At 42.6% G+C, this 18,110-nt stretch overlaps 1 protein-coding gene across 1 annotated transcript in view; it reads right to left on the reverse strand.

Moving 5' to 3' along the window:
* GRM8 (glutamate metabotropic receptor 8) overlaps window positions 1-18,110 on the reverse strand; it is an 822,068-nt gene that overhangs the window by 802,529 nt on the left and 1,429 nt on the right. Inside the window, exon 2 of the mRNA XM_066362590.1 lies at window positions 7,997-8,821. Within this exon, the coding sequence (XP_066218687.1) occupies window positions 7,997-8,506 (510 nt within the window). The 5' untranslated portion in view covers window positions 8,507-8,821. The remainder of the gene's footprint in view (window positions 1-7,996; window positions 8,822-18,110) is intronic.

Consider the following 18,110-nt stretch of genomic DNA (forward strand, 5'->3'; position numbering starts at 1 on the left):
ATCAAGCTGGTGAGCCCCCGCTCAAGTAGGATGAGCCCTACCCTCAAGCCGGTGACCTTAGGGTTTAGAACATCTGGGTTCTAAACATCCCAGTCCAAAGCTCTATCCATTGTGCCACTGCCTGGTCAGGCTCAGGCTACTTTTTCTTTTTTTTTTTTTTTCCAAAGCTGGAAACAGGGAGGCAGTCAGACAGACTCCCACATGCACCTGACCGGGATCCACCCGGCATGCCCACCAGGGGGCGATGCTCTGCCCATCTGGGGCACTGCTCTGTTGCAACCAGAGCCATTCTAGCGCCTGAGGCAGAGGCCACAGAGCCATCCTCAGCACCCGGGCAAACTTTGCTCCAATTTAGCCTTGGCTGCGGGAGGGAAAGAGAGAGACAGAGAGGAAGGAGAGGGGGAGGGGTGGAGAAGCAAATGGGTGCTTCTCCTGTGTGCCCTGGCCAGGAATCGAACCCAGGACTCCTGCACGCCAGGCCGGAGTGGCTCTACCTCAGGCAACTTTTTAAAACATGCGTAGCATCCATTCACAAGCCATTCTCTTGGACAGACTCCTCACTACTTTCAAACCAACCTCACTATTTGTAACACCCAAAAGATAGGCACTTAAGACTAGGTAAGCTCTTGTGATGTCTTCAGTATTCACTGTGGGGTTTCAGACCTTTCGAGGGAAAAGAAAAATAAGAAAGATTCCATTAAATTTCACCAAGTTAAAAATCTGCTACTGCTCTACCCAGCGAGAGGCACAATGTACCTCACCGGTCTGAGCCTACGATCGCTACACTGATTCCAATGCTCACATCTCATGAAGAGCCACAGTGTGGGAGGTGTGCCTGTGTCATGAGAGTCAGCCTTGTGGCAAGGCCCCTTGGCTGGCCAAAGAAGGGGCTCTATGATACCAATATTCACACTGGAGCTAATATTGCTTAAATGAGCCTCTAGCATTGTTTCAACTTTTTTTCAAATGATAAATGATCTTAAGAAATAAAAGGGAAGTAACCTCTCAGTAAGGGATTTATTCACTAAATTAAGATCTGTTCATATAATTAAAACCAAGCAGCTGTTAAAAAATTAAGTTTTATAGTTCTCAATCCTGAATAAATATCAGAATCACCTGGTGATTATTTAAAATATACCAATGTCAATGCTACCCCAATTTCCTTCATCTTGGATAGGATTTGGGCATCCCTGTTTTTTTTTTAACTATCCACATGATGTTAATGTACCTCCAGGGTTGAGAATTACTGAGGCAGATCTATGTTAACCAAAAAGTCTCTCCCAGGCCCTGGTCGGTTGGCTCAGCGGTAGAGCGTCGGCCTGGCGTGTGGGGGACCCTGGTTCGATTCCCAGCCAGGGCACATAGGAGAAGCGCCCATTTGCTTCTCCACCCCCCTCCTTCCTCTCTGTCTCTCTCTTCCCCTCCCACAGCCCGGGCTCCATTGGAGCAAAGATGGCCCGGGCGCTGGGGATGGCTCCTTGCCCTCTGCCCCAGGCGCTAGAGTGGCTCTGGTCGCAACAGAGCGACGCCCCGGAGGGGCAGAGCATCACCCCCTGGTAGGCAGAGCATCGCCCCTGGTGGGCGTGCCGGGTGGATCCCGGTCAGGCGCATGCGGGAGTCTGTCTGACTGTCTCTCCCTGTTTCCAGCTTCAGAAAAAAAAAATTTAAAATTTAAATAAATAAATAAAAAAGTCTCTCCCAGATATATTATCACATTAAAAGAAAGGCATAAGGCTCATTATTAATAAAATTGTGCGTATGTGTGTGTGTATGTGTATGTAATTTTATTAACAGATGTGGGTGTTTGGATGTGGTTTCTTCCATTTTACACTATTTACTTATTCATTGCTTAAACTCTCCAAAATGAAAATGTACTCATGTCTTCTAGTTATTTAATTTTTAATTTTAAAAATCTGTTTAGAGAAAATGTGAATTGGTTTAAAAAAAATTGAAGAAACACAAGAAGATGGGAACTTCCAAAATAAACCATATCTCTTTCTTTTTTCCCCTTCTCCTCTCTCCTGTTCCTTTTTCTCAGAGGATATGAAACATACCCAAAATTCCATTTCTGCCCTACCTATACAACACCTATTATGTTCAATATTTGGGATTGGGATGAGAGAAGGGATAGAGATAGAGGAACAGAGAGACATGGTTCATTCATTCATTCAGTAAACATTTATTGGGTTCCTAGACAGGTCCATGCTAAGTGCACTGGAAATAAACAACAAACAAGATATACATGTCCTCAAGGACAGCATGGATATCATCCTGCCCTCCTGGAGTCTTGTTACATTAATCAAGAAATTTAATCTGTCAAGAGAAGTGAGAAAAGACTTCCCAAAGTAGAGATGGACCTTCATTCTAGAGGTAAAGGCAGCCATGATTCGAGTTCTAAGAAGGGGAGTGCCTATACCAAGTCTGCTTTACAAAGTTAAATTAGAGCTTGCTACAGTAGCAAAGAATTGACTGAAGGAATCTATCTTTCAATTTTCCATGTATCTATTTTCCATCAAATAAGATTTAATATTAAATGTTATCTCCTGCTGAGTTCATTGACTGGGTTCATTTATCCGTCCCTCTAACTAGATGAGCCTGGATATGGCTGATGTACCTTTTCATATGGCTGATGTACCTTTTCAGAGTTTACAGTGAAGTTCATTGTATGTAATAAACAACTTACAAAACAATTTCTTTGTAGAAGTGGTTTGCTACAATGAGTGGAGTCTCTTGGAAGAAAATATATCTGTGTAAAGATAGCCAGGTAGGCAAAGGCTTCCAGGGTAATGGGATGCCTCACTGCGCTTCATTCACTTACATGAAGGTCAATTTTAGCCAGTTATAACTCAGACATTTCCACATGGGAAGAAATTATCTAGCCCACCCACAGGTGGATTTCTATTTAAAAGTCTCATTTGACTACTTTGGGAAGTATACATTACAGATGGTATAACCCCTATCTGCAAGAGAAGAAAAATAAATCTCTGGGTAGTTATCTAGCAAAACATGACAGAGAGAAATTGTATCGGACACTGTCCTTTTATAAGCCTGATACACTATGTGGACATTAATGTGCAATACCTCCAACCATCAATGTGCTATTTTTAACGTAGAACGTCCAATCTTTTCTCAAAGTAATATTAGTGTTCTGAGGAACAGATTTGCTTTCATTTAAAGGAGAGGGGTTAAAAGGTTCTAGAAAATGGAAAAAAAAAAAAAACAACAACAACCCTCCAAGCTCCTTATGAAACACATACAAATTCCTTGAAACTGCTTCATAAAACAAATTTAAATCCTGGCCTTCCCAGTCAACATTTCCAAAAGGCCCTCTCGTTGTTTTTTAGTTCTTTACAAACTGCACATCTCCAAGAGCTGGACCATTTTTTTCTTCAGTCTCTCTGCAATACAGGGGCCACCACGCTGGCATTTACAACTTTATGTAGGATGGAGCACTACATGTCACATTATCATAATTGATAGTGCCATTATCTAAAATCATTCATTTGTTATAGGGTTAAGCAATAGGTGACCGTCCTACCCCTATATTAACCCCTATATGAAGAGTGTGTGTGTGCATGTGTGTGTGTGTATTTTAAGACACAGTAGTGCTTCTAAAAAGCTTAGTTCATTAAAGTATTGTTCTGTAATACTCAAATTTGTTTTCACTCCCAACTCACCTGAGAAATATGAGACACTTCAATCATTAAAATGGTTACTAGGGAAGGCATACACTCACTCACTGAGTCTTGTCATTTGAAAAGCCTGAGATCATTTTTGAAAAGGAAAAAATAAACAAATGGCACTACATTAAACTAAAAAGCTTTTGCAAAACAAAGGAAATCTTCAACAAAATGAAAGAGAACCCACTGAATGGGAGAACATATTTGCCAATGGTATATCTGATGAGAGGTTAATTTCCAAAATATATGTAGAATTTATACAACTCAAAACCAGGAAGACTAACAATCCAATTAAATAATCTGTAAAGGACCTGAATAGACATTTCTCCAAAGAGCACATACAGATGGTCAATAGACATATGAAAAAAATGCTCAATGTCACTAATCGTCAGAGAGATGCAAATTTAAACCACAAAAAGATATCACCACACACATGTCAGAATGGCTATCATCAATAAGTCAATAAACAACAAGTGTTGGCAAGGTTATGGAGAAAGGGGAAACCTTGTGCACTGCTGGTGGGAATAGAGACTGGTGCAGCCACCATAGGAAACAGTATGGACTTTCCTCAAACAATAAAAAATTTGACCCAGTAATCTCACTTCTGGGAATATATTCCTAAGAAACCTGAAACACTGATTCAAAAGACTATATGGACCCCTCTGTTTACTACAGTGTTAGTTACAATAGCCAAGATGTGGAAACAGCCCAAGTGTCCGTCAGTAGGTGAGTACATAAAAAAGCTGTGGTACATTTACACAGTGGAATACTATGTAGCCATAAAAAAGAAGGAAATCTTACCTTTTGCAACAGCATGGATGGACCTGGAGATTATTATGCTAAGTGAAATAGGCCAGGCAGAGAAAGGCAAATAGCAGCATATGATCTCATTTATACCTGCAGTCTAATGAACAAAATAAACTGATGAACAAACTAGAAACAGTCATGGAGACATGGAACAGACTGACAGCTGTCAGAGGGGAGAATTGGAGTACTGGATGAAAGAAGGTGAAGGGATTAGCCAAAAAGTATAAGTATGTACATAACTCATAGACACAGACAACAGTGTGTCGACAACCAGAGGGAAAGGGGGGTGGGGCTAGGTGGAGGTGGTCAAAGGGAGGGACCTGGGGACAGAAAGAGACTTTGCTTTGGGGCAATGGGTACATGATGCGGTGTGCAGATGATGTTTTGTTGAGTTGTACACTTGAAACCTGTATAGTTTTGTGAACCAATGTTACCCCAGTAAATTTTGTTTTAAAAAAAAGAAAGCCTGAGGTAGTTCAGATACACCAACACACACCATCCCTGGGGCAATTTATTGATATCCATGCATCTTTTCAGATTCTGTGGGTCTGGTGCTGCCCTGGAGGATCCCAACCTTCATAAAACTGTCCCAAATGTTGACTTCACTCAAGTCATAGCATTTGGCTTAATCAGATTACTATTTTTTGAAACAGAGCTATAAAATAATCCCAATGTGTCAATTTGTTTATTATAACTTGAATAACTCTTCTAATATTTCTTGTCAGTCATAGGCTACATGTGTTTAAAAAGGATGTAGTCGTACAGAAATGGAAAGATTTTCTAATTCTGAGGACGATCATCATTTCATAATTAATATTATTGTGAAGTGCTATCTAGAGGTCTCATATCAACCATCAAAGGAAATTAAAGTAGCACAACAATGAGCTGTAATTATAGATTCGCATTCATGTGGGTCCAGGCTGAGTGGCAGGAGAGGCTGAGAAAATATACACACACACACACACACACACACACACACACACACACACACACACACATACTCACCCTTACTTTTGAAAGACACCCATTTTCCAAGTCCTAGTAATTTAATGAATAAATACATTCACTTCTATAAGTTAAATGCCCACTCCATGCAAGGGTACTGATCTTAGTTAATGACATTTACCATAACCAACAACCCCTCCAGGCTGAAAATCACTCACTCTCTGTGCTTTGGTCAGTGGTGGCAAGAGCAGCTCCTTTACATGCTGACCGATGTGTCAGGAATTGGCCTGGAGCATTGAACTCCAGATAAAGAGTCAATGGCAATTCTCCCACCTGGTTAGATAAGGTCCCTCCAGAATTACCCAGAAGAGTAGAGAGAGAATTGGCCAGTCCATAAGGGAAGGACAGAGAAGAAAGAAACTAGACCAGACTCCATAAAAACCAAATCCACTCTTTAGTGGAAACCCAAGGAGGTTTCCAGGTTCCCTTTGGCAGTCCAAAAAGGCAAAGGATGTGACCAGCTCCTGGTGGCATCTTTCATCTGCCTTTTCTCATTAAGGTCATCCAACAACCTAACACAATGTTAATACCCCCATTTTTCCAGATAAGCTGACTCTGGCACAGTTAATGTAATCAGGCCCTCAGAATCTCAAATAAGCACTGATCACTTCCACCCCCCCTGCTCAAATCCTTGTCAAATGTGGCACCAGATCACAGGAAGGAGACAGGATTCAGAGTGATCATGGTGGGGTAGATGGGGACCAGAATTAGTGTATAAGGGAAGAGTAACAGAGGAAGGGAGCTCTTCCTAGAGGTTTTCCTCTTCTCTAAAAGTGGGTGTCGTTGGGCCACAGTTGCTAAGAACAGAAAGAGATGCTTTGGAGAAGGCAGGGAAGGAGATCAAATCAGAGAGGAGAAGAGAATTACAATGGAGCTGGACATCAACCCAGCAGAAAATGCCACGTGGCTCAGAACTGGGCTTGCTGGGATAAATCCTAGCTCCTGGGATGTGGGTGAACCCTGTAAAATACTAGTTCTGCATCTTGCCTCCAGGCAAGGGGTCAGCTAAGCCCAAAATCAGTTATTAACAACTTGCTAGTTTCCTTTGAAAGTCTCCAGAGATGAAGAATTAGAGAACCCCTGACTGCCTGTTTTAATCTGCATCCTTCTCACTGCTCTGGGCTCAGCCGGACATCCTGCTCAAATGTGTCTGGAATTCCCTACCTAAAGCATGCTTGTGCCTCTTCAGCACTCCTTAGACACAGAGCTGCTTCTGCTCAGCGGCATCCTCATTTGAGAACATTTCATCAGTTTGAAAATAGTCACTAAGCTGCCTCTTAGCATTCTCTTCGCTAAACTCAAGGAATTTTTACAGAAGCTGGGTAGTCACTTGGGGAAGGGGGAGGGGTGTTACAGAGAGGACTATAGCATATGACATGAACCAGCTAGACAGTTCTCCGAGATATCTTACAAACCAGAAAGCCTTTGATTCAATTCCTTTTATCACCATTGCAAAGTTAAGTTCTCCATCACTTTGTTCATTTTTGTCACTAGATCTGTCACTTATCCAATTTCTCCATGCTGTTTTAATATTTTTAAATCTAAGATGCACAAGAACATTTTCTAGACACAAAACAAAGCCTACATAGTTCAGAATAAGTTGGAAAAGGCATGTCCCACTGAGTAAGAAAGCAGAGTCAAGGTATTTTCAATTAAAAAAATTGTCACCATAAAATGTCACTACAAAAGAGTATGTAATGGATATCAACAAATAAAATGAGAAAGTTAATGAAAGATGATAAGCTACAATAATTATTTTTATGGCACTTTTATTTTCAAAATGTTATTACATACATTTTATTTTGCCAATTTTATTCAATATGTAAATGTAATTTATAGGTACTAGATCATCTGAATAGAAATCTAAGTCAAAAAGTCTTGAATTATCCTGGTAAATTTGAACTTTTAACTCCAGATGAATTATAGATAATTATTCCAAGTCTGCATCAGAGCAGTCCAAATTAATGAGGTTCTGCTCTATTGTAGCGATAATAAATCTGACAATTTTATGGCCATAACCCAGAGTGTCACTCCCATCTACACATTAATAATAAATACTGTTTCTTCACACAGGAACTTTTGTCATAATAGAGCATCCCACTTTAGAGAAGTTTCATCAAGCAGATTATCTTACACCTCAAACACCATAGAAATGTCTCCTATGATAAATGTGCGAAGCATCCATTTCACAAATATTTGCTTTGATTTAACATGAGCTATTTAATAAAGAGGCTATTCCAAGATGTTGAGGACTCGACACGTCACAGAAATAATCCTCTTTCTTTTTGCTCAGGAATAAAAAACCATCCCAATTAATTGTAAATAACAGAACTAAATAAACACGTAGAAACCTGGCCGCAGAAACCTCAATCTCAAAAACCTGCTGACCCTGGGAGGGTCTATGGGCATCTTCACTATCTTCGCTTTCTCCTTAAACCTGCTTTTGAAGTCAGAACAACTTACGATCCTTTTACAATGCTCAGGAAGATAATGCCTATACTTACCTTAAAAAGTCTTAAAATGTTAGCCACCATGATGGACACAGAGCTGGCCGCAGCACCTATGACTCCAGAAATCTTGTCAGGCTTGGTGAAAATGGGCGGGTCTCCATTAGCACACTTCACATCAGAAGCGTCTTTCTCAATCAACGCCTGCACAAACGTTAGCGACTGCTCCAGAGCGTAGGTGTCCCGGGAGCACGTGTCCAGGATCCGGACACCCAGTGTGATATTGGAGAGGAGGTCAGGGTCCTTGTTAATCTGGTCGATGGCATAAAGCATCGCCTCCAGTCTGTGGATCCCCTTTTCCTTCTTCAGCTCCCCACAAGGCACCCCTCTCTCTCCCTTTGCGTGGACAGGGAAGAGACCCCCCAAAATGATGTCCCCATCCACTCGGATGGAATGGGCGTACTCCTGGCTGTGAGTCCTTTGCATCATGGTCAGGATCCAGTAGAACTTGGCGGTCAGAAGGAAGAAACAAGGGCAAGAGGCTGATCGCTTTCCCTCGCATACCATTTTCTCCACGGGTAGTGCCACAATCCAAGACCCGAAGTTTATTCTTGCCGCAGAAGAAGGGGGACCACCTGAGGCTGCACCTGCTGGAGGCTACCATCAGGGCCCATGGGGAAAAGGCTCTGTGGGTTTCAGCAAGTTTTCTTGATTTGAATGTCACAGTGAATTTCCATCAGACCCCTAAGGTTCAATTTTATTTCCGTATAGAGTCAACTTGGCTGGAATGGTGCAAAAATTTAGAGTAATAGCTGAGGTTCTGATGTTGGAATGAGGTCAACAATTCATGTCCTTGAAGTCAGCCCTGCAGCAGAATTATTCCTGGGGGCAGGAGGAGGGAGAAAAGGGTTCAGTCCAATGGGTCTACATTTTTCATATGTCTAAGCCCTGTTCACCCCAACCTTTTTTCTTTCTTTCTTTCTTTCTTTCTATTCTTTTTTGCTTAATTTCCCCTATTCAGCAAGAAGCTAATTCTTTTTGTCCCCCTGTGATTCTGAACACCTGGTTGCACTGCATCTAAACAGAGAGATTGATGACACTTTTGGAGCAAAGGAAACAGAAAAGTATCAGCAACCAGGTTGATTCTCCCAAGCACCGAGTATTATTATTTACCAGTTTATTTCAATAAATCTAATTTCTGTGAAGGTAAAAACCCTGTGATTGATAGCATTATTTCCTTTCAAATCTGTTTTTTATGTTTTATGGCAGTCTGAATTTAGTATTTAAATTTTGTCCGCAAAATCGTCATGGAAGGTTATTTTCTGTGATGTATTCAACAAGCCAGTCATCTGTTAATGACAGTTTTTGGTGCCTCAGACTTCCCAGTGGGAAAAAGTAATTATTCAATCACAAAAGAAATCAAAAGGAAGTAATCCACCCAAGGAGCCCAAATTGTGTAAGTTTCATTGCTTGTGAAAAGATTTTACATAGAATATCAGCTTTTTCAAACACATTATCTGATTGTTCGTGATAACTAAACAAAGACTTAAAAATTGAATACATAGGGAGGGTTATATGTTAAGATATTCCTGTTATCATTGTCAGAGTTTCCTATAAATGTGTCAGGGTAGAAGCAATGGGTATGTTTACAGATCTGAAGTAAACACTCCTTGATCCTAGAATCAGTAGGAGTAAATCAGGGCTGCAGATAAACTGAAGAGCTTCCTAATTTTATCTGACTCAGTGGGGAAAACAGTTATTTCATCAAGACTAGAAATAGAGTGAAAATGTCTATAAGAAGGCCTGGCCAGTTGGCTCAGTGGTAGAGCGTCGGCCCAGTGTATGGAAGTCCCAGGTTCGATTCCCAGCCAGGGCACACAGGAGAAGCACCCATCTGCTTCTCCAACCTTCCCCCTCTCCTTTCTCTCTCCATCTCTCTCTTCCTCTCCCGCAGCCAAGGCTCCATTGGAGCAAAGTTGGCCTGGGCGCTTAGGATGGCTCCATGGCCTCCATCTCAGGTGCTAGAATGGCTCCAGTTGCAACAGAGCAACGCCCCAGATGAGCAGAGCATCATCCCTGAGTGGGCATGCCGGGTGGATCCTGGGCAGGCACTTGCAGGAGTCCGTCTCTCTGCCTCCTCACTTCTCACTTCAGAAAAATACAAAAAAATTTTTTTAATGTCTACAAGCAAATCTATATTATTTTTTAAAAAGTTTATTCTAAGACCTTTTCTCTTGAAGGAATCCAAGAGATATTTTCAAATGTCTTTTGAGAAGCTTTAAGTGAAAATAAGAACTGACTTGCCTGACCTGTGGTGGCGCAGTGGATAAAGCATCCGTCTGGAACGCTGAGGTCACCGATTCAAAACCCTGGGCTTGCCTGGTCAAGGCACATATGGAATTTGATGCTTCCTGCTCCTCCCTCCTTCTCTCTCTCTCTCTATCCTCTCTGAAATGAATAGTCTTAAAAAAAAAACTGACTTAACATAAGGGAATCTGACATTTGAAACACACACAATGAAGAGAATAAACAGCACCAACTTATTCTGGCAGGATGGTTCATCTAATGCTCATTTCTAACTTTATTTATTCATAGAGATTTGAAACCTGAAATTTTGACAATTTTCCTCTGCCCTAGACAACCAACATCTGCCTGTATTTTCCATTCATTTATCAATTTCCAGTTCATAAAATTTTCATTCCATCCTCCCTGTCCCAAAAGAAAAGATGGTGCCTCCCTAGAGGACAACTGAACATATGTCCAAGAGCCTTCTGAGAAATCTACACTTTTCCACTTCCATATAAGAACAGGGGGCTCGTCATAGCCCACTGCCCTGGACTTCTGAGCAGACACCTGGAGGATACTCAGCAACACAGCCAATGGTCCACTCTGCTGAGACAGTTCTGCTGGGCCTATGACAAGCATTCCCGCCTCCTGGCACGTGCTTAGCCCCAAAACACTTAGTCCTGACCGTTCTCATACTCAATTCTGTGGCAGCTGCTTCTCCTTCAGGAAATCTGTGATTCAACAACAGCCTGACCTCAGGCATTTCACAAAAGGAAACACTTAGAAGGTTAACGTGACTTTCTTGACAAAACCATTTAAGGGAGGGAGCGTAAATCACGCTGACCACCCATCAAGAGAAGTGGGACTGTGTTTTACAGCTTCACAAGGAAGACCGGCTATAAGACAGTAAAATGTCATTAACTCTAACTGCTAATTCAGAACTTGAGACATGGCTGGGCTGACCCTGTGCATATCCTTTCCTACAGAGCACAGAATCAACGATGACATGAAAGAGGAATTTTCATGGGGAAAAGGAAGGAGTTCTGTTTTTCTCCAAAGACCCGTCTTTCCTCATTACATGGCACCGCCTCCCAAGTACTTAAAACACTTCAGAGAATCAACGGTTTTCATTATAGACAAACATAAAAAACGGCCCATCTGTTAATTACAAATCATTCTTACTTATTCATGTGGCATTAACCTAGTTCCATTGCTGTACAGTCCTGGGAGAAATAAAACTGAGTTTCTTTTCAATGTATTCATGTTTACAATAATTTTTAGTCTCTTCGGCATCTCATAGGTCCACTTAGAGCTTTAAGTTAAGGAAAGGCTGGAGAATAAATAGCAAGCAGCGAGGCAAGCATTAGTTTAGTGGGTGAATGCCCTTAACTGGAAAACAAGAGGTTCATTCTGCTTATTATTTATTGGACAACTCACTTGAATTTCTGCTTGATCTCTCTCCTCTGCCACATAGAACTAATGGCTCATAACCTTTCTAAATAAAGTGTGGTTTTCTCTCCTGTGAAGGGGAGAGAGAGCCTGGCAGAAAGCACAGTACCTGGCACAGGTAAGTGCTCACTAAACAGGAGCTCCCAGGACTAAATCAAGTCTGCAACTCATTTTCCACTAAAGCTGAGTGACTCTGTCCATGTTTGCCCAATCGGTGAGGTTTTTACTGAATTCTGTTGCTTTAAAATTAAAATCAGAGCTATGAATAAAATGTTGAAATATTGAGGATGTTTCCAAAATCTGAGACATTGTTATCAAAATCATAGATTTTTTGACAGCTGGAAAAAAAATCCAGCTGACGTTTAGTTTCCCTTTTAAATTCTAAGGAGAAAATATATATACTTGAAAGTTTATAAGAAACTTCATTAATTCAGTTTCATTGTATAATCTTACACTGCCTAATCTTGCTCTGAGGCAATTCTTACGAGCTTTAATCTAAACTCATCCTAGTTAGAGTTGATGAGTTTAGAGAAATAATGACATTTTTTTGTGCTACAGAGCCAAATAACTCTAGTTCCTGTTCTGTTCTGTGCTTGATTTAAAATAAAAGTTTTTCTTTCAAACTGGCCTTCCTCTAGGGTTTGGTACAAACCTCGCCTTTGCTGATGGACTAGTTCAAGGAGGGAAGAGGTCTGCACTCCTGAAATTGACCTCTGAGAGAAGGATGCCTTGCACTATTTCTGAGGCCATAGGAGGTTGTAATGCCGGTGGCCAAGTGCCAGGCAGGTCCACATTGGATTCGGGCAGACGGTAGAGGAACTGTGGCACCAGAAAGCATTGGGCCATTACCTTTTCATAGAGTCTTACAACAGCAGATGAGCAAACAGGTGGGGGAAAGCTGCTTCTCGGGCAAACAAACAGCAAAAACGGCCCCTCACAGTGGCAGGCGAGCAGGCAATCTACAATCTGCCATCCCAATCCCTCTTGAGCACAAGCACCCATAGCCTTACACAGGCTACACCCACGTGGCCCTTCCACGTGCTCACGCACCAATCAAGCAAAGTGCTTGCAAAGGCAAATCAGCGAGCAAGCCTAACACGGCTGTTTTCCCAACAGAGCGGCTTTGCAACCTTGGAGGAGGCTTCATTATTAGCCCTGAAAACTCTTCCTGTTCACGCCCTCCCAGCCCATCCTAAGTACAGGTACATCATCTATCATTGGCACTTCTATCAACAGTCTTGCTGGCCTGGATCTGCTGGGGAGCAGCCCCCCAACACTGGAACTTGATTCCATGGCTCCCTAACAACTATTTCCTGAAAATCCAGTAGTAAGAACAGCTCTTCAAGGGCCAGACCCCGAAATCTGCTGCTTTTTGTTTCCTACATGCTTTCTTCATACCGTCTCAAGTGCCTGACAGAGTATCCTACTGGATTTTCATACATGGATTCTTAGCGCTTGAATAAATAAAAAAGGGCTCAGAAAGGTTGAGGATAGCCAAGGCCCTGAGCTAGTAAGCAGCACCGCAGTCAAAACCCTCAGGCCCCAAGGTGGGTCCTGTCCTCTGAGACAGCCCCCAGTCCTACAGACTGGCTGGGACAGCACACGTGAGAACAAAGACCCTGCCCCTCCACTGAAACCTTCTAGAAATGTGCATATCCTCGATGGTTAATGCTGTAAGAAAAATAATGTCCTAATTGAGAAGGGGCATTGGGGGGGGGGCATCCCCAAGGCAGGGTAATGTGACTTCTGAATCTCTCAAAAGGTTGAGAATATCAAACACAGTTTCTCCAGGCACCTCTGCTTCAAGTCAAGTCTCCCGGCCAGCCTAATGCCAGGGGGAACAAAGCCACCAAACCATGTAGGATGATGTATCAGGGTCTGTCACTGTACCTGGCACATGCTTTTAAGACATGATATGGTGAAATCCTTACTAGGGAATACCATTAGCCAAGAACTATAATTATTTTCCCATAAAAGGCCAAACAGCAACCCTATGCTGGATTCCTTTCAGCTCTTTAACGAAACGGTTCAGCTGAACAGTGTCATCATCTCTCAAGACCACAAACCCAGTAAACTGCCCACACTTGCAGCTCCTTTCAGTTGTTTTAGAAAACGCATCGTATTCATCGACCATCTCCTGTACAGAAACATGTGTTCATGGCCCTGGGACCGAAAGGAGGCAAAGCGAGGTCAGACAGAGCCCTCGCCTGGCAACGAAGGCCTGGAATCGGACCCTCGTCTGACAGGCACTGGCTGGCGACACGGAACCTGACACTTTACCTCTGTGCACTTCTACTTCCTCATCTGAGAAAAACGAGAGAACTGGGCCACGTGATGTGATCTCTAAGGTGTCTTCAGCTTCCCAGTCTCAGCTTCTATTATTTAATAATAAAGGAATATGAGACGATGCTCAAACACTAGAGCAAGACTGCCAAATGAACACAAGAACAGATTTTCTTTGCAGGCTGAGTGACTCTTCTCCCTCTGCGAGAAAGGCTAGGGCAGAGCCTCTGCACAAGCGAGCCCCACAGTAAGAAAATCTGATACACAAGAAGCTCGACTTACCAAACAGATAAAGAGAGAAAGTGATGATGTGCATTACAAAGAATTCACCACAGATTTCCCTTAAATAGCTAAGTCTCCTGTGCATTTAAAATACGACCTGACTTAGTAGAATTCAATTTTCAAAGTTTTTTTTTTTTCAATAACACAGCTATTGCATTGAAAGACCATATTTAAAGTAATGAGAAGGCACTTTTATAGTATGTGTCACCTAAGAAGCAGGAAAGGGAGCAAAACCAACATTTATTGGATGCCTACAGTACACAGTGTGCCCACAGCCTCACACACGTTACTTCATTTCTTCACCAAATATACCTCTGAGGTTGATATCAAGGTCCCCATTTGGGATACAAGGATCCTAAAAACAGAAATATGAATGTGTCTATAATCTTGAGCCAGAATGCAAATGCAAAACTGCAGCTCCATTCTTTCTTTTAGTCCATGCCCTCTGGGTTCAGGACACTACAGTGAATACAGAGCTAACCCTGATTTGATAACATAGACTGTGAGTGTGGCACCTGCGGCCTGAGAAGTCCCTGATCCTAAACTCACCCCCCCCCCCCAACACTCACTATTGGGGAAGTCACTTAACCTGGGATCGATTCCTTTGTTTCTAAACTGAGGAATGATTTCTGGCCACACCTGCCAGAGTTGTGAAAGAGAATGATTAAATATTGCGGCAGTATGCCCATACTTTAAAAACATGCATGAATGTTGTTGTTTTTTAACAATCAGTCCTAGTAATCAAATATGTCACAGGTGGATTGTGCTTAAAAGACCTAAAAAAGCCACTCTCCAATAACACTCAAGGCCACTGAGCTCTTAACAAGTCATGTGTCCAAGAAATCAAAGGAAATCGAAGGGAAACTGGAAAGAAGGACACAAGAGGGAAAGTCAATGGTAGTGCACTATCTGACCTGGATAGCCGAGGCCATGGACACTCGGGGCATCCAAGGACCATTCTGAAGGAAGTGGTGACAAGATGTTCTACTGTAGTGAAAAGAGGACAATAGGAAACCTTCCTAAATTGTATACAGAATATAACGCTGAGTGTCTACCACTAAGGATCATTTATCACTGGAAAAGTTAGTCAACAAACAGCCAGCAGATTTCTATCTTTAGGCATAAACTTGCCTAGAAACGCATAAAATTGGCAACACAGGTGCTCAATGACTCCATATATACTTTCTGGGCCTGTGCTACATCTTCACACTTCTGCCCACCTGCTCCCTCCTCCCTAGACCTGGCTCTCCCCACTCCCTCAGTGCTAATGTGTCCTAAAGTCATGATCTTAAGACCTGGCTTTCTCAGTAGTACTCTGGCCTTCCCCGAGGCGTGAACAGATTCATTAACAGGTATCAAAACCTGAAGATGCATTAATGTCACCCCCCAACTGGAACAGCTGCACTTATAAGATAAACTCCAGGAGGTCCCTAATTTCTTTACCAAAGAAATGTGTCTAATAATGGTAAAGAGTTACAATGTAACAAGCCAAAGTTTGCAATTATGAGTCAGGAGCCTCTCAGCAGTGCCCACAAAATCACTCCAATAATGTCCACAATACAGAAGGTGGGTTCTGGGATAGGAATGCATTGGGCTCAAGGTCCTTAGCGAGTGAGTTTGTCACAACTTGTCAAAGCAGCAAGTAGAAATAAGAATCAAATAAAATTCTTCTCAGAGCCAAGAAAAAAATAAATAAGAAAGAAGAGAGGGAGAAAGGAAGGGAGGGAGAGAGGCAGGGAGGGAGGGAAAAAGGCAGGAAGGGAGGAGAGAAGAAGGGAAGGGAAGGGAAGGGAAGGGAAGGGAAGGGAAGGGAAGGGAAGGGAAGGGAAGGGAAGGGAAAGGAAGGGAAAGAAAGGGAAGGGAAGGGAAAGGAAGGGATGGGAAAGGAAAGGAAAGGAAAGGAAAGGAAAGGAAAGGAAAGGAAAGGAAAGGAAAGGAAAGGAAAGGAAAGGAAAGGAAAGGAAAGGAAAGGAAAGGAAAGGAAAGGAAAGGAAAGGAGGGAGGAAGGGAGGACAGATGGACAAACATACATTAGGGAGGAATCTAAATTCTTAGCAGACAGAAAACCCACTCTTGGGATGGAAACAACCTGATCCACTGGCTCTCTGTCACACCCACTCCTGGAACAACATGGAGTGACTGTCTCTCCTGAGCAAACTACATGTGTACATCTGGTAGAACCCGCCCAGGTTCTACCAAGGAAACTGTAAGTTTCCTGAACCTTGGAAAGCAGCCTATTTGACAGTCATGGATACATTGCCAGGTCTTTGCTGTGAGTCCAGGTAAGAGATAAACCCAAGCAGCATCTTTTTTTCAGACACTAGGTTAGAGCAACTCCAGTCCCCAGACTAAAGCAAGGTCCTCTCTGTGTTGGGCATTCTAACTACGGTGGGAAGGAAACTTGGAAGGAAAAAACATCATTGCTACCAGGAGTGTGCATGCAGTGTTCTGTGCCTCGTGCCCTGAAGACAATAGAACGTTTCTACACAAAGACTGGCATGCGACGTTGCCAGCATGAGTGTCAGCTGGTTGTTTGCTGCATAAATACCAATTAAACAAGCCCTGTAGCGGTTCCAACCTAGCCAGCCAACTTTGAAAAGAGCACATCTCTCCAGACCTCGAACTTTCTCCTGCACTCGTTGATGCTTTCATCTATTCTTCTTGGATTTAGATGTTTTTAGAATTAGTCAAGTAGTCATTGTTTGCAAAGAGGGCAGGGTAGAACAGAACTGGCTAACAAACCAAATAGAACCAATCAAGCCTAAATAACACAAGAGCCCCTGTTCTCAGCATCTTTTTCTTCGTTCTGGGTAAATCTCTCCTAGAGAGCCTCCCCTCAGCTGTTTCTCCCCGCATCCCTGATTTAAAAGCAAGAACTCCCTTTTTTTTAATCTTAGACATGAACAACCTGTAGTTGACTCTGAAATGAGAAAATTACATTTTAAAACCTTACTTCATTTTCCCTGATGAATATGGCTTATCTCTTCAGAATTATCAAGCCACATATTTTCAAGAAGCAGACAATGAGTTTTACACAGCTTGTTGTCTCCTACAGAGATCTTTCAAGACATTATTCACAAGCAAGTGACCAAAGTAAACTAAAGTGGTTTCTGTAGCCATTTGCAATTATTGACAAACAATTTCATAACGGAAAATGGAAATTACAGTCAAGTGCAATAAGCTGTTTATCCAAGATCTACCTGCTGGTGGCTCTTTTTCTCTTCCTTTTTTTTTTTTTCCTTGCAAGCAAAATACAAGCTATCATCGGAATGCTTCTCTCTCGTTTATTATTTTTCTGGTCAGCATTTCCACCACCAACCCTATTTTCCAGCTCTGTCCGAGGGCAGATTTGTATTCAATCGGGGTAAGTGGTGGAAACCATAGTATGTTCTTGGGTATTCGCGAGACTCCCACGCTGTCAGGTCTATGGGAAAGGATCACCCCCAAATGGCAAACCAGGCATTCCCCCACCATGGGCGGGAAGCGCTTCGAGAACCGAGAGGTTTGGGTTCCTGCAGCTGGGGGACAGGTTTATTTTCACCCCCGCCATCCTGGGCGTGCAGACATCCTCTGACCCCAGGCTCTGCAGTTTGGGGCCCCAATAAAACAATTTCAGGAAGCGTCTTGCGCAGTTGGGTGACTCGCACGTACCTCTGCATTTCATTTGAATTAAGGGAGCCTGTCAGACAGACGGAGAAGATCTGTGTGTGTTATATTTTCGTCGTGTGTGTGTGTGTGAGAGAGACTTATATTTTCGCCAACTGTACGAAGCTCCAGGGATTTCGGAGCTGTTTGGCTGAGCAGATGGGCTGGCTCCTGGCAGGCTAAGAGGGTTCTCTACCTCTACCTCCCTCTCAGCCCGCGGTTCCTC

The sequence above is a fragment of the Saccopteryx leptura genome, chromosome 2 (genome assembly GCF_036850995.1).
Source record: "Saccopteryx leptura isolate mSacLep1 chromosome 2, mSacLep1_pri_phased_curated, whole genome shotgun sequence".
NCBI classification, from domain to species: Eukaryota; Metazoa; Chordata; class Mammalia; order Chiroptera; family Emballonuridae; genus Saccopteryx; species Saccopteryx leptura.